Source organism: Protomyctophum parallelum (genome assembly GCF_964188405.1).
Source record: "Protomyctophum parallelum genome assembly, chromosome: 5".
NCBI classification, from domain to species: domain Eukaryota; kingdom Metazoa; phylum Chordata; class Actinopteri; order Myctophiformes; family Myctophidae; genus Protomyctophum; species Protomyctophum parallelum.
In genome coordinates this window covers 11,588,278-11,615,278 of record NC_139702.1, presented here as the reverse complement: position 1 = coordinate 11,615,278, position 27,001 = coordinate 11,588,278, and the positions used below count along the sequence as shown (strand labels likewise).

General features: G+C 45.7%; 1 protein-coding gene across 2 annotated transcripts in view; it reads left to right on the top strand.

Moving 5' to 3' along the window:
- Positions 1-12,543: 12,543 nt before the first annotated feature.
- The window catches only part of LOC310859025 (uncharacterized protein), a 29,844-nt gene continuing 15,386 nt past the window's right edge, over positions 12,544-27,001 (top strand). For both annotated transcript variants that reach the window (XM_083765376.1, XM_083765375.1), the window contains exons 1-4: positions 12,544-13,178; positions 20,967-21,055; positions 23,945-24,053; positions 24,515-24,708. In XM_083765376.1, the coding sequence (XP_083621502.1) occupies positions 12,860-13,178; positions 20,967-21,055; positions 23,945-24,053; positions 24,515-24,708 (711 nt within the window). In that variant the 5' untranslated portion in view covers positions 12,544-12,859. The remainder of the gene's footprint in view (positions 13,179-20,966; positions 21,056-23,944; positions 24,054-24,514; positions 24,709-27,001) is intronic.

Below are 27,001 nucleotides of genomic sequence, written 5' to 3'. Positions count from 1 at the left end.
CAGTCAGCCAACGCAGCCAGTCAGCTCCGCCAGTCAGCCAGTGTAGAAAGTCAGGCTGCCAAGCCAGAGCATATCAGCCCTTGCAGTCAGCCATTGCAGCCATACCAGCCTTGCTCAGTCAGCTCAGCCAGGCCTCTCTTGAGGCCTGGCTCTCTGTCTGCCTGGCCCGGTCTGCCCTGCCTTGCAGCAACAGAACCAGCCTTTCTGGAAAGCCAGCCAGCTCAGAATGCGAGCTGAGCAAGCCAGTGCAGCAGCAAGCCCAGACTAGGTTACCGCAGCCTTACTGTGCAGCCACAGCCACTCAGTCTAGACCAGCAGGAGCTGGCCAGGCTCCAACCCTTGCAGCGCAGCCTTAGGCCGGACAGTCCCCCTGCCTGCACTTTGTTGCCTTCCTGGCCTGTCTGCCTGCCTAGGCGCCTCGGTCTTCCTGTCTGTCTGCTTTGGCCTGCCAGTCTGAAACTGGTTTAGACTAACTGCGTGCTTGCCAGCTGCGCTGGCTTGCTGAGCTCGTATTCTGAGCTGGCTGGCTTGCCAGCAAGGCTGGTTCTGTTGCTGCAAGGCAGGGCGGGGCAGACCGGGCCAGGCAGACAGAGAGCCAGGCCTCGAGAGAGGCCTGGCTGAGCTGACTGAGCAAGCTGGTATGGCTACAATGGTTGACTGCAAGGGCTGATGTGCGCTGGCTTGGCAGCCCGACTTTCTACACTGGCTGACTGGCGGAGCTGGCTGGCTGCGTTGGCTGACTGGGCGGGCTTGCTGGCTAGCTGGCTTGCTGGACTCCCTGAGGGAAGCTTTGGGATGGATCTCTAGGGGCATCGGCTTGTGTTGAGCCTTCCAACGGCGTCTACCTTGATCTTCGTCCTAAGAAAGAAAGACAGAAAAAGAAACACACACACAAACTCAACTATGCAGCTTCCACATGAGGAAGGCAGGCAGGCATGCAGGCAGGCACAAGCTGCCTGCGTGCTTGCTTCGCCCTCCAGTTGCTGCTCCAGTTATTTGTTTTCCCTCAAACCCATCCTCAATGTGTTGGGTGAGGTTGAGCTCTGTCCAGCACAGGACGGGACGGAAACCAGCTTGGTCTTTAGTCAGCTTGGTGTCTATGAGTGGTATGAGGCGTTGGAGTAGCAGCCTCTCTTGTAGGTGATGCAGAGGAGGGAAATGGGTCGGTAGCTCTTTGAGGATGATGGGTCTTTGCCAGGTTTGGGGATTGCAACCACTTTGGCTTTTCTCCAGACAGAAGGGATGGTTTTCTGTGCCATGCATGTGTTCAGCATCCCCACGAGCCAGGTCTTTGCGTTAGGTTCCAGGTGCTGTATAATTTCTGCCAGTATGTCATCAATCCCTGCTGCTTTTCCGGGTTTCAACTTTCCCATTGCAGTTTTGAGTTATTCTAGGTCGAAGGGTTTGGTTTGAGGGCTGTTTGATTGTGGTTGGTCTGATACCACTGTGCGATGGTATTCTCCTGTGGGTCGGTGGCGGTGTTGGTTACGACTGTTGGCCACCAGTTGTGATGCAACAGAGTTCGCTGTGACCGTTGTGAATTATGGGTGGCTCCCTGAGGTCCTTGATCGCCATTGGGTCCAACAGTGGTCATTGAAGCGTGCACACACATGCACACATGCACCTACACACACAGGGGCACATGCGTATGCACACCTGGACCTTTAAATGAACAACAACACAAAAACTAAGGCACTGGTGTCGGACTTCTGGTTTACCGGAACGGGGTTCAACTCCCTGCAGTGCCCTGCTCAATGTGTTGTATTTCATTCATTGGTCCATGGTCTCAGGTCATTGAGCGGCGCGCTATAGTGTGCGATTCTTCATCATTGTTGAGGATTTTTTAAAGGTGAAAATCAAGGAAAAGCAAAAGGCTATAGTCCATGGTCACGGACCGCATACTGGTCAAGGTCATTTATACTGGTGAAGATCATTTACTAGTCTTCTAAAGGTCATTTATACTGGTCAAGGTCAATTACTAGTCTCATGAAGGTAATTTATACTGGTCACAGTCATATACTGGTCACGGTCATTTCTACTGCTCAAGGTCATTGATATTGGTCAAGGTCATTAAGTGGCACGCTATAGTGCGCGATTCTTCATCATTGTTGAGGATTTGAAAAAAGGTTAAATTGCAGAAAAGCGAAAGGCTAAAGTCCATGGTCACGGAGGGCATACTATAGTATGTTGTTTTTCTTTTTTTTGGTGGTGTGCGGGCTCCATCCAATAACTACACCAGTTGTGATGCAATAGAGTTTGCTGTGACCGTTGTGAATTATGGGTGGTGTGGTCTTTGCCAAGACGGTGGATTGTGGCCCATGCCTTCCTGCTGTTATTTGTCATGTTGGTGTTCTCTATATCTTTTCGTCCTGGGCATGACGTTAAACTGTTCCGTTCGAGAGGACCGGCGACCCTCGAATGTAAACAGGTGTTGGGACAGGGTCAGGTGTTGTCTTGATGCATCCTATGATGATGCCACAGGTGTCATTTAGGGCTGTGTCGACCAATTTGGTGTGACGGGATAGCCTTGTAGGTGATGCAGAGGGAAATGGGTCGGTAGCTCTTTGGGGATAATGGGTCTTTGCCAGGTTTAGGGATTGCAACCACTTTGGCCTTTTCCCAGACAGAAGGGATGGTTTTCTGTGCTATGCATGTGTTCAGCATCCCCACAAGCCAGGTCTTTCCGTTAGGTCCCAGGTGCTGTATCATTTCTGCTAGTAGGTCATCAATCCCTGCTGCTTTTCCGGGTTTCAACTTTCCCATTGCAGTTTCACGTTCTTCTAGGTCGAAGGGTTTGGTTTGAAGGCTGGCTGATTGTGGTTGGTCTGATACCACTGTGCGATGGTATTCTCCTGTGGGTTGGTGGCGGTCTTGGTCACAACTGGTGGCCAACAGTTGTAACCAACACCGCCACCGACCCACATAGAATACCATCGCACAGTGGTATCAGACCAACCACAATCAGCCAGCCCTCAAACCAAACCCTTCGACTTAGAAGAACGTGAAACTGCAATGGGAAAGTTGAAACCCGGAAAAGCAGCAGGGATTGATGGCATACTGGCAGAAATGATACAGCACCTGGGACCTATCGCAAGGACCTGGCTTGTGGGGATGCTGAACACATGCATAGCACAGAAAACCATCCCTTCTGTTTGGAAAAAGGCTGGAGTAGTTGCAATCCCTAAACCTGGCAAAGACCCATTATCCCCGAAGAGCTACCGACCCATTTCCCTCCTCTGCATCACGTCTTTCTTATACCTGTGGTGTGCGGGCTCCATCCAATACCTACACCAGTTGTGATGCAACAGAGTTTGCTGTGACCGTTGTGAATTATGGGTGGTGTGGTCTTTGCCAAGACGGTGGATTGTGGCCCATGCCTTCCTGCTGTTATTTGTCATTATGGTGTTCTCTATATCTTTTCGTCCTGGGCATGACGTTAAACTGTTCCGTTCGAGAGGACCGGCGACCCTCGAATGTAAACGGCCACGAAAGGAAACTGTGTGTGTGAGGTGTTCTCTATCATTTCATTCCAGACTTCACTGTCTATCTCCTGTGTTTTCCATTCATCTTGAGCGTTACACAGTCGTCTGATGTGCGGGGGGAGGTGCCGGCTAGCGCATAAAGGCACGGACGGGACAGGTGTTGTCTTGACCCATCCCGTGATGATGCGACAGGTGTCATTTAGGGCTGTGTCGACCAATTTGGTGTGACGTGATCGGCTCCAGCTTGAGCAGGCATACTCTGCTGTAGAGAAAGACAGGGCCATGGCAGTTGCACGGATTGTTTGTGGGTCTGCGCCCCACTTGGGAGTTCACTAGTTTTCACAGGATGTTATTGTGGGTGTTGACCGTGGCTTTTGTGTTCTCCAGGTGTTTTTTTGAAGAAGAGTGTCCTGTCCAGTGTAACTCCAAGATACATGGGGTGGGTATGGTTGGAGAGTTTGTGACCATCCCAAGTGACGCTCAGTTCTTTTCTCGCGTCTCGGTTCCTCAGGTGGAAGCTGCATAGTTGGGTTTGTGTGTCTTTCTTTTTCTGTCTTTCTTTCTTAGGACGGAGATCAAGGTAGACGCCATAGGAAGGCTCAACACTAGCCGATGCCCCTAGAGATCCATCCCAAAGCTTCCCTCAGGGAGCACAGCAAGCCAGCTAGCCAGCAAGCCTGCCCAGTCAGCCAACGCAGCCAGTCAGCTCCGCCAGTCAGCCAGTGTAGAAAGTCAGGCTGCCAAGCCAGAGCATATCAGCCCTTGCAGTCAGCCATTGCAGCCATACCAGCCTTGCTCAGTCAGCTCAGCCAGGCCTCTCTTGAGGCCTGGCTCTCTGTCTTCCTGGCCCGGTCTGCCCTGCCCTGCCTTGCAGCAACAGAACCAGCCTTTCTGGAAAGCCAGCCAGCTCAGAATGCGAGCTGAGCAAGCCAGTGCAGCAGCAAGCCCAGACTAGGTTACCGCAGCCTTACTGTGCAGCCACAGCCACTCAGTCTAGACCAGCAGGAGCTGGCCAGGCTCCAACCCTTGCAGCGCAGCCTTAGGCCGGACAGTCCCCCTGCCTGCACTTTGTTGCCTTCCTGGCCTGTCTGCCTGCCTAGGCGCCTCGGTCTTCCTGTCTGTCTGCTTTGGCCTGCCAGTCTGAAACTGGTTTAGACTAACTGCGTGCTTGCCAGCTGCGCTGGCTTGCTGAGCTCGTATTCTGAGCTGGCTGGCTTGCCAGCAAGGCTGGTTCTGTTGCTGCAAGGCAGGGCGGGGCAGACCGGGCCAGGCAGACAGAGAGCCAGGCCTCGAGAGAGGCCTGGCTGAGCTGACTGAGCAAGCTGGTATGGCTACAATGGTTGACTGCAAGGGCTGATGTGCGCTGGCTTGGCAGCCCGACTTTCTACACTGGCTGACTGGCGGAGCTGGCTGGCTGCGTTGGCTGACTGGGCGGGCTTGCTGGCTAGCTGGCTTGCTGGACTCCCTGAGGGAAGCTTTGGGATGGATCTCTAGGGGCATCGGCTTGTGTTGAGCCTTCCAACGGCGTCTACCTTGATCTTCGTCCTAAGAAAGAAAGACAGAAAAAGAAACACACACACAAACTCAACTATGCAGCTTCCACATGAGGAAGGCAGGCAGGCATGCAGGCAGGCACAAGCTGCCTGCGTGCTTGCTTCGCCCTCCAGTTGCTGCTCCAGTTATTTGTTTTCCCTCAAACCCATCCTCAATGTGTTGGGTGAGGTTGAGCTCTGTCCAGCACAGGACGGGACGGAAACCAGCTTGGTCTTTAGTCAGCTTGGTGTCTATGAGTGGTATGAGGCGTTGGAGTAGCAGCCTCTCTTGTAGGTGATGCAGAGGAGGGAAATGGGTCGGTAGCTCTTTGAGGATGATGGGTCTTTGCCAGGTTTGGGGATTGCAACCACTTTGGCTTTTCTCCAGACAGAAGGGATGGTTTTCTGTGCCATGCATGTGTTCAGCATCCCCACGAGCCAGGTCTTTGCGTTAGGTTCCAGGTGCTGTATAATTTCTGCCAGTATGTCATCAATCCCTGCTGCTTTTCCGGGTTTCAACTTTCCCATTGCAGTTTTGAGTTATTCTAGGTCGAAGGGTTTGGTTTGAGGGCTGGCTGATTGTGGTTGGTCTGATACCACTGTGCGATGGTATTCTCCTGTGGGTCGGTGGCGGTGTTGGTTACGACTGTTGGCCACCAGTTGTGATGCAACAGAGTTCGCTGTGACCGTTGTGAATTATGGGTGGCTCCCTGAGGTCCTTGATCGCCATTGGGTCCAACAGTGGTCATTGAAGCGTGCACACACATGCACACATGCACCTACACACACAGGGGCACATGCGTATGCACACCTGGACCTTTAAATGAACAACAACACAAAAACTAAGGCACTGGTGTCGGACTTCTGGTTTACCGGAACGGGGTTCAACTCCCTGCAGTGCCCTGCTCAATGTGTTGTATTTCATTCATTGGTCCATGGTCTCAGGTCATTGAGCGGCGCGCTATAGTGTGCGATTCTTCATCATTGTTGAGGATTTTTTAAAGGTGAAAATCAAGGAAAAGCAAAAGGCTATAGTCCATGGTCACGGACCGCATACTGGTCAAGGTCATTTATACTGGTGAAGATCATTTACTAGTCTTCTAAAGGTCATTTATACTGGTGAAGATCATTTACTAGTCTTCTAAAGGTCATTTATACTGGTCAAGGTCAATTACTAGTCTCATGAAGGTAATTTATACTGGTCACAGTCATATACTGGTCACGGTCATTTCTACTGGTGAAGGTCATTTATACTGGTCAAGGTCATTTGTACTTGTCAAGGTCATTTATACTGGTCAAGGTCATTTACTAGTCTTATTGAAGGTAATTTATACTGCTCAAGGTCATTGATATTGGTCAAGGTCATTAAGTGGCACCCTATAGTGCGCGATTCTTCATCATTGTTGAGGATTTGAAAAAAGGTTAAATTGCAGAAAAGCGAAAGGCTAAAGTCCATGGTCACGGAGGGCATACTATAGTATGTTGTTTTTCTTTTTTTTGGTGGTGTGCGGGCTCCATCCAATAACTACACCAGTTGTGATGCAATAGAGTTTGCTGTGACCGTTGTGAATTATGGGTGGTGTGGTCTTTGCCAAGACGGTGGATTGTGGCCCATGCCTTCCTGCTGTTATTTGTCATGTTGGTGTTCTCTATATCTTTTCGTCCTGGGCATGACGTTAAACTGTTCCGTTCGAGAGGACCGGCGACCCTCGAATGTAAACAGGTGTTGGGACAGGGTCAGGTGTTGTCTTGATGCATCCTATGATGATGCCACAGGTGTCATTTAGGGCTGTGTCGACCAATTTGGTGTGACGGGATAGGCTTGTAGGTGATGCAGAGGAGGGAAATGGGTCGGTAGCTCTTTGGGGATAATGGGTCTTTGCCAGGTTTAGGGATTGCAACCACTTTGGCCTTTTTCCAGACAGAAGGGATGGTTTTCTGTGCTATGCATGTGTTCAGCATCCCCACAAGCCAGGTCTTTCCGTTAGGTCCCAGGTGCTGTATCATTTCTGCTAGTAGGTCATCAATCCCTGCTGCTTTTCCGGGTTTCAACTTTCCCATTGCAGTTTCACGTTCTTCTAGGTCGAAGGGTTTGGTTTGAAGGCTGGCTGATTGTGGTTGGTCTGATACCACTGTGCGATGGTATTCTCCTGTGGGTTGGTGGCGGTCTTGGTCACAACTGGTGGCCAACAGTTGTAACCAACACCGCCACCGACCCACATAGAATACTAGCCCTCCAAGCAGAACCCAAATGCTACTGAAGTTTCTGACATTTGTTCGACCCAGTGCATTGGGTCCTGTTCCGCGTCGTCCATGCCACCTGATTAAAACATTTACTGGCTCATGTTTACATGTTAAAACGCCTCCCCGCGCTCTTTGACGATATTCTTCAGTATGAGGCTTTCTGAATATGTAAAGTATAAGTACACATACATACCTTTGCGAATATCTCCTGTGGCGCGGAAGCCGTTAAGTATTTTTAATATATGTTTGCCCGATTTGGAAGCTTGGATTCTTCTTGTTTATTGACACCTCATTGTACCGCCTATCTGGCTAGCTAGTGGCGCTATAGCTATGACACAGCAGATCAGAGGCAGGGACGTAGCCTCACAAGCCAACCGCACACCGGGAGGCGGTACAATAAACGGTAAACAAACAAGAAGAAATAAAGCGACCAAATCGGTCAAACAAAGATTAAAAATACTTAACGGCTTCCGCGCCACAGGAGATATTCGCACCGGGATGTATAGCTACTTAAAGTTACCGAATTCAGAATAACTCAAGGAAAATAATGGCGTCACATGCCGCGGGTCCTATTTTAGAGAGAATCTCCATATCCGCATATAGGAATTTCCATACGAAAGTACAGTAGCGAGCAGGGACCCAACGTAAAACTCAACAAAATATCAAAAAAGTTTTACGTAGGGTCCCGAAAGGGGCTAATAGAATACCATCGCACAGTGGTATCAGACCAACCACAATCAGCCAGCCCTCAAACCAAACCCTTCGACCTAGAAGAACTCGAAACTGCAATGGGAAGGTTGAAACCCGGAAAAGCAGCAGGGATTGATGACATACTGGCAGAAATTATACAGCACCTGGGACCTAACGCAAAGACCTGGCTTGTGGGGATGCTGAACACATGCATAGCACAGAAAACCATCCCTTCTGTCTGTAAAAAGGCCAAAGTGGTTGCAATCCCTAAACCTGGCAAAGACCCATTATCACTGAAGAGCTACCGACCCATTTCCCTCCTCTGCATCACCTACAAGCTCTATGAGAGGCACTAACATTTCTGAACAGACTATATTTACATCAATATGTCTGGGTCCCCACCTACTCACTCAGGGTTGACGTGTCACACCTGCAGTGATGGGAGGGGCACCAAAATGTGGTGTTTTGATTGGTTAATGGGGGCACTCCCTTAGTATAAAAGTGTATGTTTTGTGTACACATGACCTGATGAAGATCAGAACGTCTTTCTTATACCTGTTGTGGTCTCAGGTCATTGAGTGGCGCGCTATAGTGCGCGATTCTTCATCATTGTTGAGGATTTAAAAAAAAGGTGAAAATCAAGGAAAAGTGAAAGGCTATATTATAGTCCATGGTCACGGACCGCATACTGGTCAAGTTCATTTATACTGGTGAAGATCATTTACTAGTCTTATGAAGGTCATTTATACTGGTCAAGGTCATTTACTAGTCTCATGAAGGTAATTTATACTGGTCACAGTCATATACTGGTCACAGTCTTTTATACTGGTGAAGGTCATTTATACTGGTCAAGGTCATTTTGTACTTGTCAAGGTCATTTATACTGGTCAAGGTCATTTACTAGTCTTATTGAAGTTCATTTATACTGCTCAAGGTCATTTATACTGGTCAAGGTCATTTACTAGTCTTATTGAAGTTCATTTATACTGCTCAAGGTCATTTATAGTGGTCAAGGTCATTTACTAGTCTTATTGAAGTAAATTTATACTGCTCAAGGTCATTTATACTGGTCAAGGTCATTTACTAGTCTTATTGAAGTTCATTTATACTGCTCAAGGTCATTTATACTGCTCAAGGTCATTTACTAGTCTTATTGAAGTTCATTTATACTGCTCAAGGTCATTGATATTGGTCAAGGTCATTAAGTGGCATGCTATAGTGCGCGATTCTTCATCATTGTTTAGGATTTGAAAAAGGTGAAAATCACGGAAAAGCGAAAGGCTAAAGTCCATAGTCTCGGAGGGCATAAAAAAATGTGTGGTGCTATACAGGCCGTCCTGGAAAATTTGGGACAGAGGTTCATCGTTGGCATCCAGGGAGTGTGTGTGCAAAATTTGGCATCGACCGGGTTAATGGTGCCGGAGATTAGCTGTTAACAAACTGACGGACACACACACACACACACACTCAGAGTGCAAAACATACTCTCTCCCCATGGCTTTGGCCTGGTGCCATACCGTAATTAATCATTGCCTACAATGTAAATTGTGAAATTACTTTACTGTTAAAATGCAAAATTTACATTTCAACGAATGGACCTCGTAAAACAAAACAAAAACCAAGGCACTGGTTGTGGTACTTCTGGTTTACCGGAATGGGGTTCAACTCCCTGCAGTGCTCTGCTCAATTTGTTGTATTTACATGGTTCATTTGATTCAAGGTTCATTAATGTGCTCAGTGGCGTAAAGTACATTAAAGTACACTTTTGAGGGAAATTGGACTTTTATACTGGAGGGTTTGCAATAGTTTTCACTACGTACATCTCAGAGACAAATATAGTACCTTTACTCCACGACAATTATTTGACAAATTTAGTTAGTTTACTTTGCAGATTTTTTATTATTATTACAAAACATACATTGACCACTTCAGCCCTTCAGTAAAATATACATTTTGGCCTTTTTAAAATACCGGACCTACAAATGCATTGTGAGCTTGTAGATCTGCTATTTTCAAAAGATTTGTACACATTGAATACATTTGAAAACTTGTAAAATGGGACTTTCTAATCTACAAAATGAGTATACTTTCTATACTTTTGGCTCCACAGATGAACTTTGTTTTCATAGTCAGTAGACATGAATTATAACACAAACACTAGCATCTCTATATACCAGGGGGGCGAACATTCAACCAATTATAATACAAACACTAGAAAAAGTGCCCTTCTGGGCACAGGTCTCCACCAGGATGAGCAGATGTGAAGAATTCCAGGCAAAGGTTTTTCCTTGGCCTCTAGGGAGTTGGCATAGAAAGTTATCCACAGATCCGTGCAGTTAGAGGTAAAAACACTTTTCGGCCAGTTATAGCGCCACCTTGAGGCTGAGTTGAAATTGTTCATGTGGCATTTCGTCCTCGGCCTAGTGGGAATGTGGGTGCACAATTTCACGGAAATCACGCGATGTGTTCATGATTTGCAGCATTTTGTTTGAAACTGAGCACTCCTGTGAACTTTGGAAGCCAATCTTAACCAATCAGGATGGAGTCTGAGAAATCTGAAAGACTGGTTTCGTTGAATGGCTCTAGAGAGACTGTGTACCAATTTGCGTGATGTTTGGACAAAATCTTTAGGTGTACTGTGCAAAAACTTGTTTTGCACAAAGCGGCCTCCTGGTGGCGCTATAACAGGCCGTTCTGGAAAGTTTGGGGCAGAGGTTCATCGTTGGCATCCAGGGAGTGTGTGTGCAAAATTTGGCATCGACTGGGTTAACGGTGGCCGAGATTAGCTGCTCACGGACACACGGACGGACACACACACACACACACACACACGGACGGACACACACACGGACGGACGGACGGACGGATGGAGTGCAAAACATACTCTCCCCCCATGCCTTCGGCCTGGTGGAGACAAACATACTCTCCCCACATGCCTTCGGCCTGGTGGAGACAATAAGCAGGACTTTAAATATTACAGTAACTTCTGCAACGAGTAGTAGAACTAGCGCGATAAATCCTGTATAAATATGAACTCATTTCTTGTCACATTGCTCTCAGAAAATACTACAGATTTTAGAAATGTCATAACTTTAGCGTCAGTGCTACAGTAAGTTTGATTGACAGGTACAGTGTATAGTCACTTTTAACAGACTACAGAGGACAAACCATGCCTCGTTAGGTTGTTTATCTTCCACAGCTTAATTCATTCATTTATGCATTTGCAATTGTGTGAACGCCTGAACGGTATCAAACAGCCACCCCTAGTGCTGATCATCTGAGCAGCAATCAGCTGGGTGAAGCTGAAAGTGAATGTTCCCTTGTGGGATTCAGTCTACTTTGGCCTTCCACAAGAGGATAGCATGGCCTATTATCCTACAACTTAAGGTGAATTTGCTTAAGACTGAGGCGTAGCCGGTTAAGACAGGTTAGGGTTTATAGCGACCTACGTGGCCGGTTTGGGATAGCTGGCCAACCGATGGTGGGTGGACGTCACAAACGTGACATGTGGACCTGCAAGAGGCACCGTTGCTCCAATCCGCACTAAACTGGACACCAAAGCTGGTCTGCCATTAGAATAGTCATACCAGGGGTCACGTTACTACGTTAGGAGCCCCTGGGAGCCACAGGGGTTACTCCGATCTGCACCAAACTTGTCACAAACACTGTTCAGGAGCAGGAGTGTCTGGCTACCATCAGAATAGTCATAATACGTACCAGGGGGGTGGGGGGGGGGGGGGGGAGTTAAACTTGCGACAACTACTGTCCAGGGGTCTGCTATAAGAATAGCCACCCCAGGGGACCCATATGGCCACGGTTGGGGGCCTCCAGGGGCCACAGGTACCGCATCGCGCCGATCCGCACCAAACTTGGCACGAACACTGTTCAGGGGTCTATTCAAACCGCAAGCGGAGCCTGCGGCACCACCATGGGCCAGGTGGAGCCTGCAGAACCATTGCGGCTCGAGAATCCACCACTCCTGAATGAAGTGCCTGGTGCTGGGAGACTGGTGCAACGCACAGGTCCTGGACCTGGTGAGAGCAGGAGTGGACCTGGTGAGACGTAGGAGGGGCCCGGACAGGATTCAACCCACAGAGCCAATTCCACGCGCCAGATTGATGCAATCCTCCCGCATACCCAGTCCCAGCAGAGTAGTTCAGGAAAAATGCATTGTGTGGCCCTGGTTTTTCCCTAATGAGTAGCTACTGGGACGTAAGTCGGGACCCACCTCGGCTGGGTCACCCGAGTGAGGGGTATGATGTTGGGAGACCCGAAACCCCGAGGACCTTGGGATGCATCACTGAGGATACGTCCCAGGTGCATCCATGCAATGTTTTTTAGTTCTGTTCTCGCAGACTGAGTAGAAAACGTTTGTGGTATTTTATCATGAACATTAGTGAGGAGCACTGAAGACCAATTATATGAAGATAGATAGGTTGAAAAGTGGCATAGTGGTCCTTTAAAAAAAGGGGCTTTATTTGGTTAACCACTGCCAATAATGCCATTCCCATCTATTCGGGGCGTTACGGCATTCCTCTCTCCACAACCGGACATGACGCATGGTGTTTGCAGAGAGCGAATAGATGGATGGGGGTCGCGCGCACACAGGACAGGAGGAGGCAGGCAGAGAGCAGATGTTTGCATAAACAACAGCAGAGAGAAAATAGACCGTGGCGTGGAGGGGAAAAAAACACCAAACAAACCGCCATATAAACTGCCTCGGAGGTTATGTTAAAAAAATTACACTTCATTATAGGACGTTCTTGACGGCCGCGCGAATAAACGCGACGGGGGCCTCGTCGGAGGCGGAGGAGGGAACCGACGACGAAAAAGAGAGAGAGCCTCGCCGCCGCGGCCGCTCGAGCGTCCAGTATAGTCGCTAGTTCAGTTCAGTCGAGTCGAGTTCCAGAGATGGCGAACCGCCTCGCCTTCCAGACGCAGCTGGCGTCCATCATGGAGGTGCTGGCCAACGCGGCCGTGGCGGAGATCTGCAAGCTGGTGGACGACGACTACGCGGTGGTGAGCCTGCAGATGTCCCAGTGCCAGCGGGAGAACAAGGCCCTGAAGAGGAAGAACAACCTGCTGGAGCTCAAGATGGCCCGGGGCTACGCCGAGCGGCGGCTGCGGGAGAGCGCCCTGAGCGCGGCCGCCGGTGGCCATCAGAGACCCCGGGTGTCGCTGCACGCCTCCGCCGCGTCGGACCGCTTCAGAGACAACTCGCCCTCCACCGGTAAATGAAATAAAATGATAATGCATTTATTTATATTATAGCACATTTCTAGACGTGGTCACAAACAGATTAGAACAGGGTAAAATACCACAACAGGGTGCCCTCTTGTAAACAAGTGTAATGGTTTATGATGTCGCCCTCTCACAGTTGACAGTTTTTGTATTGAGTTGTACTTGAAATGTACTGTATTTCTGCAAACTGTTAATAAATCAATCAATCAAAAAACAACATAATAAAAAACTACAGGGTAAAAGACACGTCAGTAATTATTAAATGAAAAGGCACAAAATAAAGGCTTGAACATATAATCAATAAAATAGAATAAAGTATGTAAAAAATAATTTCAGAGAAGGCCATTATCGTAAAGGTATGTTTTCAGAAGATATTTCAAATGTGAAAAAAAGTGGTGTGTTACAAGCGATTATAACTCTGTGGCAGACTGGTAGTGGTTTTCAACCCTCAAGGTCCCTTATTTATTTGGCATTTGAGCCACGGACCACCATTTGATGACATTATCTAGCCTTTAGCCTCTCAGATCCAAAACTTAGAATATTTTGTTGTCGGATAAGATTTTGTCCACAGTTCCATCATCCATGTGGTGTTGTTGATGTTGGTACCATCATCCAGGAGAGATAACAGGCAAACTTTGATCAAAATAATCATCTAATTGTGTAGACTTGTAAATGAAGTGATGCATTGCAGATGTGTAACAATAATTTAACTCTTGAGAGCGTAAAATCTTGGTATAATTTTACGCTCTCAAGAGTTAAAGATCTATAAGGGTCCATTTTGTTACCAAATACCGACATCATTTAGCTGGGGACCACCTGGAACCCCCTCAAGGACCACTCGTGGTCCCCGGACCACTGGTTGAAAACCACTGCTCTATGGTAAGTAGCAGTTGTAGTGTGTGTATAGTAAACCTGCAATTAATGCAGTTCAATGTTTCACTTCAATGGGGCTTTGTTGCCACAACTCTAAGCCTTAACGTTTACAATTAAAAATTTCAATTCAAAGGTCCTTTTATTGGCATGAGAAAACATACGTTTACATTGCAAAAGCAAGTGTCAAAATATAATAAAAACAGTTTAAAATCAGTAAAGTATAGGGTACACCGGTACAGCATTTTGTAAACGGCTGTCCCATTGCATCGTTATATAGGCTACATGTTATACAGGGTGTAAAGCTTTTTGTCAGGTGAAACCTAGCCTCGGAAACCCAGACGTTTTTATTTCCAGGGAGTCTGGGGCCGAGTCCACTTCAATTTGGATAGTTTTTTTCCCCACAGTTGCTTGCCTGGTTTTTGGAGGTTGGTTAGCTTATTTCTGTCACGACCGTTGCCAACACTGGCAACAATTCATAACGTCCCATCGACTGCACGGCGTGAAGAGTGACAAACTCAACGCATGTTGAGTCACCAGTGTTGTCCCTGAACCACTGCGTCAAAGAACGATCGTTCACGAACAATCGTTCACGAACACGTTCATATTTTGGGTGAACGTGAACTGAACGTACTGTATTTACTACGTGATGAACGTCATTGTGGACGCGTTCATTTCTGGCGTGTGTGAACGTCACTTTCTCACGTTCAACTTCGTTCAAGACTAGTGAGTGTTTCCATAGAGCCTTCTAGGCCGAAACCCCCGCTAAAACACACCTTAAACATGCGTTAATATCTAGCGGAAAATCCACCAATAAGCCCTTATCCGACACAAATTATCGAATCTTTCTCAGCCGTACAATTTCACTGAAGCGCGCATCTAACTGCATGATGATCCTGTCATGCACGCAGACAGCAGACACAGAACATGCCCCAACACAAACACCGAGGAGGTAAACGTGTTGTTTGATTATGCATGTGCCATGAAAAACCGCTTCCAATAGCTTATTTTCGCGTCGAGGAGGTATGTGTCCAACTGTCCATACATGATCGCCTCGAGCGGCCAACAAAACACATTATCCTGATTTTATTCTTCGCCGTACAACGTGTTTCATGCTGAAAATAGCTGATCTACAAGCGCACAACGGAGACAGCGCTTATTTCACATGACAAATATCACTATGTGAGAGCATACCTATTTACACACACCTCGACAGTGGGTGCAGGGCCAATAAGGCAATCATGGAAGGAGGTATTTTGGTAAATAATTACTTTATTGAATAAATAAACAACGTTTCGATTTTGACAGATCTATGTCAGGTCAGTATGAGGTCATACTGGCCTCCTTCCATAAATATCACTATGTGATAATTTCTTGTTTGAAACACTTTTTTTCCCCACTTTGGGACAAATAGCATTTTCTTCTCAAGACTATTTAAATGGTAAACAATAAAAAAGGAAGTACATGTGCAGTAGTACTGTAGTAGTACTAGTGGCAAAAGTGGAACATTACTGTCAAAACAAAATAAAGTACTGTTGCTGTTTTGTTGTAGCGCCCCCCTACCGTACATTAGCCTTGGTTCAAGACTGTCGGTTTATTTCGCAAACGTCAGACTCACCAAAAAAACTGTCTTGATCCAAGGCTACTCTATATCATACTAGCCTTGGATCATAGACTAGATGTATTTTATCTATTTGACATTTGCATATGATATCTACATATGAAAGTCACAATACATAGTCTTGATCCAAGGCTTATATCATACAATAGTCAGTGTCGCACAAGAGTTGTGAAAATAGCAGACATACGAGGTTGTGGAGCTTGGAGACAGTATATGTCCCACTATTTTAAATCTGTTTTAATAATAAAGTAACGGTTTTGGACTTGCAAGGTTTCAGATTAAATTAGAAGGGAATACACACGTGTGCGAACAGAGCTATATTACATTGAAACATAGGAAAACTTGCTTAAGTTACAAAACCATGAGAATTGTGCATTCGCTATCAAATAGTTATGTATACCAGTGGTTCCCAAAGTGGGGTCCGGGGACCCCCAGGGGTCCTTAAGAGAGTTCCAGGGGGTCCCCCCAGCTAAATGATGGCTTGGGACCAAATGTACCCTTATGGGTCTGTAATTCTGAGAGTGTACAAATAGAACCAAATGGACCCGTTATGGTCCATTTGGTTCCATTTATACACTCTCAGAGTTAAATTAACATTGATTTTTAAATTGAGAGTCTCAGAGATAGAAATGTCATTAAATGGGGGTCTGTAGACTAATGCATGTCAAACTGGGTGTCCATGAAATGAAACGGGTTGAGAATTACTGCTAGAGCCGTGAACATCTTCTCTTATAGGGGTCCCTGGCAGTGAACATCTTCTCTTATGGGGGTCCCTGGCATATCTAATTTGTGTCAATTTGGGGGTCCTTGACATGAAAAGGTTTGGGAACCACTGATGTATACAGTACACGACACGTACAGTAGGAAAGGTTAATGGCTGAATTCTGTGATTATAATGTGATTTATTGGTTGTACTATTATGTGGTATCCAGTTCTGTAATGGCTGATTCTGTGATTATAGGGTGATTTGTGGATTGTTCTATAATGTGATATGAATCTATGTGGTATATTCCATGGCATTCAATTGAAAGTTGTTAATATGTGTTCATGTAATGTCTTTCTTTATCTTGTGCTCTGCTCTGGGGGGTTTGTGATCTCAGATTGTGTACAGTATGTTGCACGGGTAATCTGTAATATCACATGAGCCGAGCCACAACGCCAAACTAAATGCAATATCATTGCAATGAATGGTAAATGCTTATCCTGAGCTGAAGTGTCTCAATGAAATAACCTTTCCAGCCATGGTGAGACTACTTGCGGTTACTTATCAGATGCTGTTCGACAGATTCGAGAGAAGGTATCTTGTATTTTATGTATTTAAAAAATACATAAATTACATATTTAATGTCATTTTATTCTCATATGTCTTCTCAAAATAAACATTCACAAAGGTTTATACTGTGACATTTATAAATAAAACACAATGTTAGATGTCACTCCACCTCATCTTGGCTTGGCCACCCTCGGAACAAATTCAACCACAAATGAGAGGGCGGTTCTTGAGACAGACTTCACTTATATTATCACCTTGCCTCAACTAGTGAATGAAGCCTTGTGGAAATTTCCTTGCCCATTGATTGATGATGCGATAACCAACTACATTAACCCATTCTGACCTGAGATCAGATTCATACGAGGTTTCCACTGGACACACACTGGTCTGATTAACCCATTCTGACCTGAGATCAGATTCTAGAAATGTCGTTTTTTCAAAAATAGCAGACCTACAAGCTCGTAGCGCGCCACTCGGTGTTAGCTAAAGCATAACATGATGCTAACGCCAAAATGGGTTCCCGTTCAGAATGGGTTAACTAATATAAGCCTAATATTTGATTATTTGTGATGCTATGATCTAATCTATGTGCCAGTATTCTGGTGTCGGCAACTCTGTATCCTGGTGTCAGTATCCCGGTGTCGGTATCAATGTTCCCTCTATGTTTTCATCGGTCTGACTCTGAGCAAACACTCTGAAACCCCCTGAGCGTTACATGATGAAGTGCAGAGCAACATCAGGCGTGCCGTCTACACTGTCTGGGACCTGGGTATTAGTGGGTACACTGTCTGGGACCTGGGTAGTAGTGGGTACACTGTCTGGGACCTGGGTAGTAGTGGGTACATCGTGGCCACCTTCACCCACCTGCCTAACCCTGAAAGATGACAGTGAAGTGACCATTTATTAAGGACTTTCAAGACCTTTTTAACCCATTCTGACCGGGCACCCATTTTGGTGTTGGCATCATGTTATGCTTTAGCTATTGAAAAATAGCACATCTACAAGCTCATATCACGCCACCGAGTGGCGCGATACGAGCTTGTAGGTCTGCTATTTTTGAAAAAATCGAAGAACGACTGACATTTTTAGAATCTGATCTCAGGTCAGAATGGGTTAATCAGACCAGTGTGTGTGTCCAGTGGAAAACCTCGTATGAATCTGATCTCAGGTCAGAATGGGTTAAATACCTCAAAGAAAGAAAGACGAGACAAAAAACATTACTGCATCAAAAGTAATCAACAAACTTATACTATAAAAAACATTGGTCAAATAATATAAGAGAGGGGGGGAAAAGTAAAAACGGCAGTACAAGCTCACAACGCCTCGCATCGCCTTCCATTTAGAAATGAAAACAAATGCCTTCTAAATCCTCACGGTTTTCTGAAAAATGTATGTTGCTATAAGCTATATATAGCTAATATATTGTACTGTAGGTCAGTTACAGTGAAATGGGGGGGGGGGGGGGGGGGAGACATACTGTGTAGTCTGTATGTGCAAACTAAGATACAGTAAAGTTAGTATTTATGCTTGTATGAGTCACTTGCATTTGAATGTAATGAATACTTCTGTCAGGCTCTAGTCTGTAGATGGCTGGAAGGTGTACATTTGGGATAATTGTTACGCTGTCCAAAGTCTGAGAATTGTCTCACCCCCACCCCCCGGTTGGGGAGGGAGGTTGGTCTTGGGCGACACTGGATCGATTCAGCCTTGGGGCTAGTTTGCGTACGCGATCCCGGTTAAACGGCAGGTGGAGCCGCCACCAGGGCTTTTCAGGTTCATCTTGTTCAAATTTGACTGGACATTGTAGCTATTAGCTATCAACTTAGGGATTGTGAATGTAGTAGCGGTCGGTTTATATTTTTAATATTTTGTCTGCTAGTTAATGTCCGTCCCTTATTATAAGGGACCTCGTTTTGTAGGGGGAGGGTGTCTAATATTAAACAACCACAATCAAAGCCCTTCTAAAATGTCCTAGCTTTGTCTGAATACGAGGGAAAATGTATGTGAATCTTCTGGAAAGGTGTTGTTTGTGTCCATGCCATGCACAGCCACACCGCAAGTATTATATCATCATCATCGTCGTCTGTCACTGCCGTAGCTCCTTACCACCCTGCACCAATCACTCCCACTTTTCACACAGGCATTCACCATAATATGGAGGGATTTAACACATTAATGCTTAATAATAAATTTATTAGTGAATTAACGTACCCAGGTCGCAGTACTCCCCACGGCCACAAGGGGGGGGGGGCAATATCTCACAATGGGTATTAAGGGCTAGTTAAAATAATTGTATTCAAAACGTCTAAATATAAAAACATCAAAGGTTTCTGGCAATATTTGAACAAAGTAGTGGACACTGGACAGATATTGTCTTTAGGCCTTATTGGATGCTTCATCTTTAAATGCGTGTGTGTGAAAGTGTGTGAGAGAGAGGGGGGAACAGTGCCCTCTTTTCTTTACTCGCAGAGTGAACAGTCAATCAGTCAATCAATGAATGATGGCACTGCATGCACCACAGTATTGACCGATATTTTGATTGTAACTAAACCATGTAATTAACCCATTTTGACCTGAGATCAGATTCTAAAAATGTCTTCTACATCCTGACAGTTTTCCGAAAAAGCTATGTTTCTATCGATCTTTCAAAAATAGCAGACCTACAAGCTCGTAGCATTGTAGTGACTCTTATTTAACCCATTCAGGCCTGACGTGAAAGCATAAAGCATAACATAATGCTAACACCAAAAGGGGTTCTAGTTACAGGATGTGCTCAGTAATGTGCAACAACGCAATGCAACGCATTTTATTTATAAACTTAAACTTTGCAGGTGGTGACGCAACACATACGTAGCAGAGTACTGCTAAACCTTTACTCCATGTCGGTTGAAACTAGTGACACATTGTTTAGTTTATGGAGAAGACACCGTGGTGGTCACTGGTCGGACCATGTCACCTGACTCTCTCTTGAAAATTGAGACTCCTTTCAAGCATGAACTTTGAAAGTTGAAACGGGACTCAAAATGAGTGGAATTGTCTGCATTTCACTGTGATAGTATTTTTTAGACTGATGTTGAATGACTTGCATCTGCAATCCGGGATTTATTTGAATGAATAAAACATTTATCTCTTAAGAAATCTGAATTATTGTAGAGTATGCTACATAACTAATGCATCTGCGATGGTTTGCGGGGGTACTCTTTATACTCTTCTGTTAAGACATTTAGATCCGGCCTGGGCCATGGCTCAGTGGTCCAGGCACCTTGGCTGGTAATCCAGTCTGGCAGTGTGCCGCGGGTTCGACTCCCGATCCTGACGGCCTTTACTGCATGTCTTCCCCCCATCTCTCTCTCTCCCCATTTCCTGTCAGCCTACTGTCTGTCCCTCCATAAAATATATAAAATAAAGGCCACAAAAAAAGACATTTAGATCCTGGTGTGCAATGTCTCCTCATGGACAAGCGCCGATTCCCTCTTATCTGAGCGGTAGATGTTTAGGTCTTTCATGCGGGGAAACTCCCAGGTTCTTTGATTTTTCAAAAATAGCAGACCTACTAGCTCGTAGCACGCCACTCGGTGGCGTGCTATGAGCTTGTAGGTCATCAAATATATACAGTTTTTAACTTCAATAGCTCCATTTGGAATGAATGTCTCAACCATGATCAGCCAAGGATGATTTGTTGTTTTTAATATATATTATCTGTCTATGCAGAGTGTGCATGCAAGACCGGGCGGTAACCAAGAAGTAATTTAAATCGGACTAAATGATGGTATTCATCAGATAGATTATACTAGAGTCTTTCCTCTAGATTAGTCATGGAAAAACATGAACATTGCTAATTATTTTGTTCGTTTTATGTGACTGCAATGTTTAATGTGAAATATTGCACTTCGTACGTTGGGATGTCAATGCTGAAGCCATTTATTGTTTGGCCCGACCTTGAACTCGCCATCTTTTCTGGTCTAAGAGGAATCGCCCTGTGTTGATGTATATGTACTTTATGTGTTACCCAGATGGTGGCCTACATAGACAAATGGACATGGGACTGTGGCCTGGTGGATCGACAACAGTGGCCGTGACCAGTGCCTCCATCCAGAGAAAGGTAAGCTAGCAACAAGAGTCAGGACGGCGAAGGCTCACGGATTTTAAACAGCGTTTTAACCTGACGAGGCCTATTTTATATGGCGTCGCATATTTTCCACTTTTCAAAAGTTTCCCTACAATGACATGCCTAAAATAGGGATGCCAAGGAATTGTCTGTACAAAGTATTTTTAGAGCAGGTGAGTTAACGACAAGGCAGTAGATGTAGGAGGACGACAAGCCTGAGGAAGGTCGCAAGACCCAAAAGTTGCTCGTATTTACTTGAACCAGCAAGTGGCAGTGTGCGCCGTGGGTCTCCCTCCTCCTACGTCTATATCTACGTCCTTTAGAGCGTTGCAGTCCTGCCCCCTTTCATGACGACGCCAGGCCCAGGAAATGATTCCCAATGCATTTTTCCCATAGACATTTCAAAAAGTATTTATTTAAAGACGGTTACGCCGCGGACAAAGTCAACTCGAGTTGTGACAAATCATGACGACAAACTTTTATTTCGGACCAAACAAAGAAGAAAAACAACAAAAAGTGTTAATAGTGTAACCAGCCGTTCTTTTCTTCTTTCTAATTCTTTGTTCGGCACAATTTTTTTTGTTTGTTGTCATGATTTGTCACGACGAAAGTTGGCTTTGTACGACGCTTAAAATGTCTTTAAATAAATACTTTTTGAAAAGTCTATGAGGAAAATAAACGGAGAATCATTTCCTGGGCCCTGGTAGGGGTGGGACTGCAACGCTCTACCATATTCAAAACACTTTACAAAGTGCATTACTCTTCACCCAACTTAAGACATCGCGTTGTGTACTGTAGATTGGCTATTTATTGTGACGCCACAGTCCTACAACAACTTGTGTTGTGTTTATTATAGAAAACTAAAGACTGTTGCTAACCTGGCCGAAATGCACACTTGCCTGTCGGCCGTCAGGGCAACATGAAAGTAAACTCCACTTGCCCGAGCATTTTAGGCAGTCGGGGCAACAGTTGGTGTGTCAACCCCGTCAGCACCTGACCACCGAAACACACACAAATGAGGACTATTCAAAGTATAATGTGTCCCATAAAACTATATTTGCATCGCTCAACCTAGAGCGGCGTGCTGAACAATCACATTTAGATGTAATTTGCATTCCTGCACAAATATATCGGTCACCTGATATAGTTGCATCTGGGCATCGCTGTCGACCTGGCCGTTGGTGACTGACTGCAGTTTGGTTCAGGACACCGACGTTTTAAACTTTAAGCATTTATATAGCGCCTTTTTCCAATGCGCTTTTACATGGATTGTGCATCAATTCACCCATTCACACACACATTAATACACCGATTGCAGCGGAAACCATGCAGCCAATCCAACCAGCACATCAGGAGCAATTACAGGTTCAGTGTCTTGCTCAAGGACACTTCGACACTAACTCTGGGGGAGCCCACAGGGTTCAAACTCCAGCCACTATAGAGCGTCGCAGTCACGCCCCCTCGAGAGACCCAGAAAATAAATCGCCGTTCATTTTGACATTTTCCTCATAGGCATTTCTTAAAGTATTTATTTAAAGGCGGTTACGCCGCGGACAAAGCCAACTCGGATCGTGACAAATCATGACAATGAACACAATATTTTGGGCCGATCAAATCATTAGAAAGAAGAAAATAAAGGCAGGAGACAACACTATTTGTTTTGTTTTGTTTTTCTTCTTATAAATTATTTGATCGGCCCAAAACATTGTGTTCATTGTCATGATTTGTCACGATCCGAGTTGGCTTTGTCCGCGGCGTAACCGTCTATAAATAAATACTTTAAGAAATGCCTATGGGAAAAATGCATTGAGATTTATTTCCTGGGCCACTCGTTGTTCTGAAAGGGGGAGGGACTGCGACGCTCTATACCCCTGAGCCACTGTATTGGACTGTGTGAAATTGTCTGTACACGCTCCCAACGATTTGCAGTTGCACTTGCAAAATATAATCATAAGAAATGGAGAAAGAAACAAAGTAAAATCATAACAGGACAACAACGAGTGCAAAAAGAGAGAGGCTCTTCTCTTGTGCAAGCGGCCGGGCAAACGCTATATGAGCATCAAGAGCAGCACCACCAGACTCTTGAACAGTTTCTACTTGTCAACAATTAGACTGCTGAACAAGAACTAGGACTGGTGACGCCACAGACTGAACTGGTCTCCTTTAGTAGAGACTACTCTGTACATACACATAGGCTACATCACTTTATTTAATTATTTTTATATGCATACATATTGTACCATGTAGATTAGTCATGTACTATGCACTTTCTTTCTTTTAACTGCAATGATGAGCCTGCACAAACAAGAATTTCACCCATGTTACTTGTAATGTGATGTGACAATAAAGTTTGATTCTGATTCTGAAGTGAGACATATCACTTGGCAGGAATACCAGAACACTGGCCATAAACACAGTCGCTATGGCGGAAGGGTAGAACGGTCTCTTCTTTGTAATCGTAACCTCAGTGAAATTATGCCTAAACGGTTAAACCTAACCTTATTCCTTACCTTAACCATAGTAAAAATGGTATCAAAACCTAACCCTATTCCTAAACTGAACCTCAATAAAGCCTATGCCTAAACCCTTATTTCTAACCTTATCCTCAGTAAAACAAATAGGTTCAGCGCTGGTTGTATTTGAAGGTGGAAACAGTTTTCTCAGCCATCTTACATGTAGAGTTAGAAATGTATAGGACATAATGTAATATGTATACAGTAGCATGTTGTTACCGGAAAAATAAATAAATACAGGCCATGTCTTTTCTGATGAAGACACGCAGAGAAACACTTAAACAACATGTGGTATGCATTAATTTAGTCCTTTCCTACAGTATATAAGAGCCTGACCATGTGTGTGTTGCTGACCATGTGTGTTGTGCAGTCCCCAGATGTCCAACTGGTGGAGCCTGACCTGGTCAAGGTGGAGAAGGTCGAGGGTGGGTTGCTGGGAGATGCAGACATGGTAGAAGTGCCACTCATTGGAGAGGATGGTGAGTGTGTGTGCGTTGTGCCGCTGATAGCCAAATGTTGGTATTTTGGTAGTATGGTATTTTATCCTGGTCCTCACAAGGAAAATTATGTTTTTTGTTGTTGTTACAATTAGAAAAAGATCCAGTTCTGGTTTTCACAGGCATTTACAAGTCGGATTTAAGGGTTAGGGCTTAAGTTATGCCTGATTTTAACTTTGTTGTAGATTGGTGTCATGTCATGCATTGAAAATGACAGATCTGCATGTTCACAATGCATTGCAATGCGGCGTACTGTGCTGCCTGTGAGCTTGTAGATTGGTTACTTTTGGTACGTGACACACACAGTTTAGGGTTAAAAATAAATTAGTATAGTAATGCAAACTTGCGTGTGTGTGTGTGTCTATGTGTGTCTGTGTGTGTTTACTTCTTAAGTGAATAAATAAGCGTCAACACTCTCCATTGGATCTCCCCACTTTGTGCAGGGTTGGTGGAATGTGGCCCTCGCGGAGTTGGAGGCCACGGCCGGCCCGGCCTTCAGAAGCAGGACAACCCAGGGGCCTCCGGCCAGAACCAGAACCAGCCTTCAGCCAGCCTCTCCGAGACCACCGAGACCCAGCTCTCCAGGGCCAAGCATTCCAGCCGCGGCGGCAACAACAACAACAACAGAGGAGTGGAGGTCAGTGGCTCCTCTCCTCTCGTTAAGTCTGAGCTCGGTACCTCTATTGAGGGCAGAGAATTACTGCTTCACACCCCCCCTGTAGAACAACAGGACATACACACAAACCGGGGACACATTGTCATCGACAGTGGCGACGACGCCGGCCCACAGTTTGGTGCGTTTTGTGACACTGGGGAAAGCGGCGGCGGCGGCTCGCTGGTCGGGGAGTTTTTCAACGCGGCACTGAGGGAAGAGCTCGACGGGAGGGGGAGGCCGTCGTGTTCGTACGCGGCGGCGGCGTTCCCCTCGACGTCCTCGACCGCCGGCGTCAACGGTTGGACTCGCGCCTTCAAAAGCGACGCCTCCGGGTTCCCTTCGGAGCAACAGCAGCCCGCCGGCGGAGGCAGCGGGGGCGAGCAACACGGCAAGGCTCTCCACCGCACCAGTGGCAAGGAGAGGCTCTTTGTGTGCAGCTTCTGCGGCAAAGCCTTCAACCGGCCGAAGAAGGTGGAGATCCACCAGCGCGTGCACACGGGAGAGAAGCCCTTCCGCTGCTCCACGTGCGGGAAGAGCTTCTCAGAGGCCGGCAACCTCAAGAAGCACCAGAGGGTTCACACCGGGGAGAAGCCCTACTACTGCGAGCTGTGCGGCAAGGGATTCGCCTGGATACGGAACCTCAAGACGCACCAGCAGAAGAACCACCCGGACGTTTATAAGGAGGACGAACCCACTGTGTTGGAGGCGCTTACCATGTAATGAAGACGGCGTATTTAATGCACCCACGCAAGCCAACAGAACAGTGGGGAACGCTACTATGTTTGCCTTGCCGGGATAGATCGTTTTGCAAAGACCAGTTCCACCTTTTCGGGGCGTTGTTGTGGAAAGTGCAGCCTCGAATGCCGTTCAGAGTCGTCTTGTGGAAGTTTCCGTTGGGTTGAGATCAAGTAAAGTGTTCACTGCACAGACACGGCTGGACCTGATGAAAGCAATCATTCTATTGTATTCTAATGTATCTGTTGGACCTCAACCTAAATAGAGTTCCTGGAAAAAATATGCATGTCACACATTTTGCAAAGCTGCAGGAACACTCCTTTTGATATACGTTATGTACTTTACTGCAGCATATACAACAATGTCAGTTATACATTTTTGACTTTGGTCATAAACATTTGATTCATATTGTGAGCATACCCCCCCCCCCCCCTTGAATTGATACCTCAATTGATCAAAAAGTATTGTATTGTAGATTCGTAGCATGAATTCGCAACATCACAGACAGCAGCTGAAGGGAGCGTACCTATATGTTCCCCTGGTTCTATGTTCCCCTGGTTCTATGTTCCCCAGGTTCTATGTTCCCCACCATGCAAAAAAGGTTCTTTGTTCCCCACTTAGAATAAACCTAAACCTAACCTAGTAATTTGAGTAAATCTAGTAAGACTAAAAGTATTTTAGCAACTTAGTGTTACTTTTAGTAGCAAATTCTGATTTAAGCTCAGTCTTTGAACAAATCCATTGAACTTTAGGCCTGCCTAGGCTACTTAAACTATCTAGTCTTAGCCAACTAAAAATTAACACTGGCATGGAATAAAATAAAACATAATTGCTCAGACTCTTCAACACAGATGGCAAAAACAAACATTCTTTGTTCTGTACTTATACATACAATTGTATAGTACAAAACACTGAAGTCCTTAAACCAGAAACCTATAACGCTAACCCTAAACCCTAAGGTAAGTGGGGAACATGGAACCTGGGGAACATGGAACCTGGGGAACATAGAACCTGGGGAACATGGAACCTGGGGAACATAGAACCTGGGGAACATAGAACCTGGGGAACATGGAACCTGGGGAACATGGAACCTTGGGAACATAGAACCTGGGGAACATAGAACCTGGAGGACATAGAACCTGGGGAACATAGAACCTGGGGGACATGGGGATGACCCCCAGCTGAAGCCATCTTGCATGTGCACACACACACCAGGCAGACATGAGGTGTAATGTTTCATTGAATGTTTTACAGAGAACTGTAACCTGATGCGTCAATGTTTAGCTCTCAAGTGCTCTGGAGCGCAGAGGCAAAGTGGGTCTTCATATCTCGGCACTGAAACAAAATAAAATGGAGAAGATTCTTCATTTCAGGGCTGTTCATAATGTCAACATGATACTAACATGATGCATACTAAATTCTCTAATTCTCTGAACAAGTGTTCTAATTAAACACACCTAATTAACTATATCGTTACAAGCCTTCGCTTTTAAGCAGTGCAGTAAAACATCATGATCATGCTATTATTATTAACCCATTT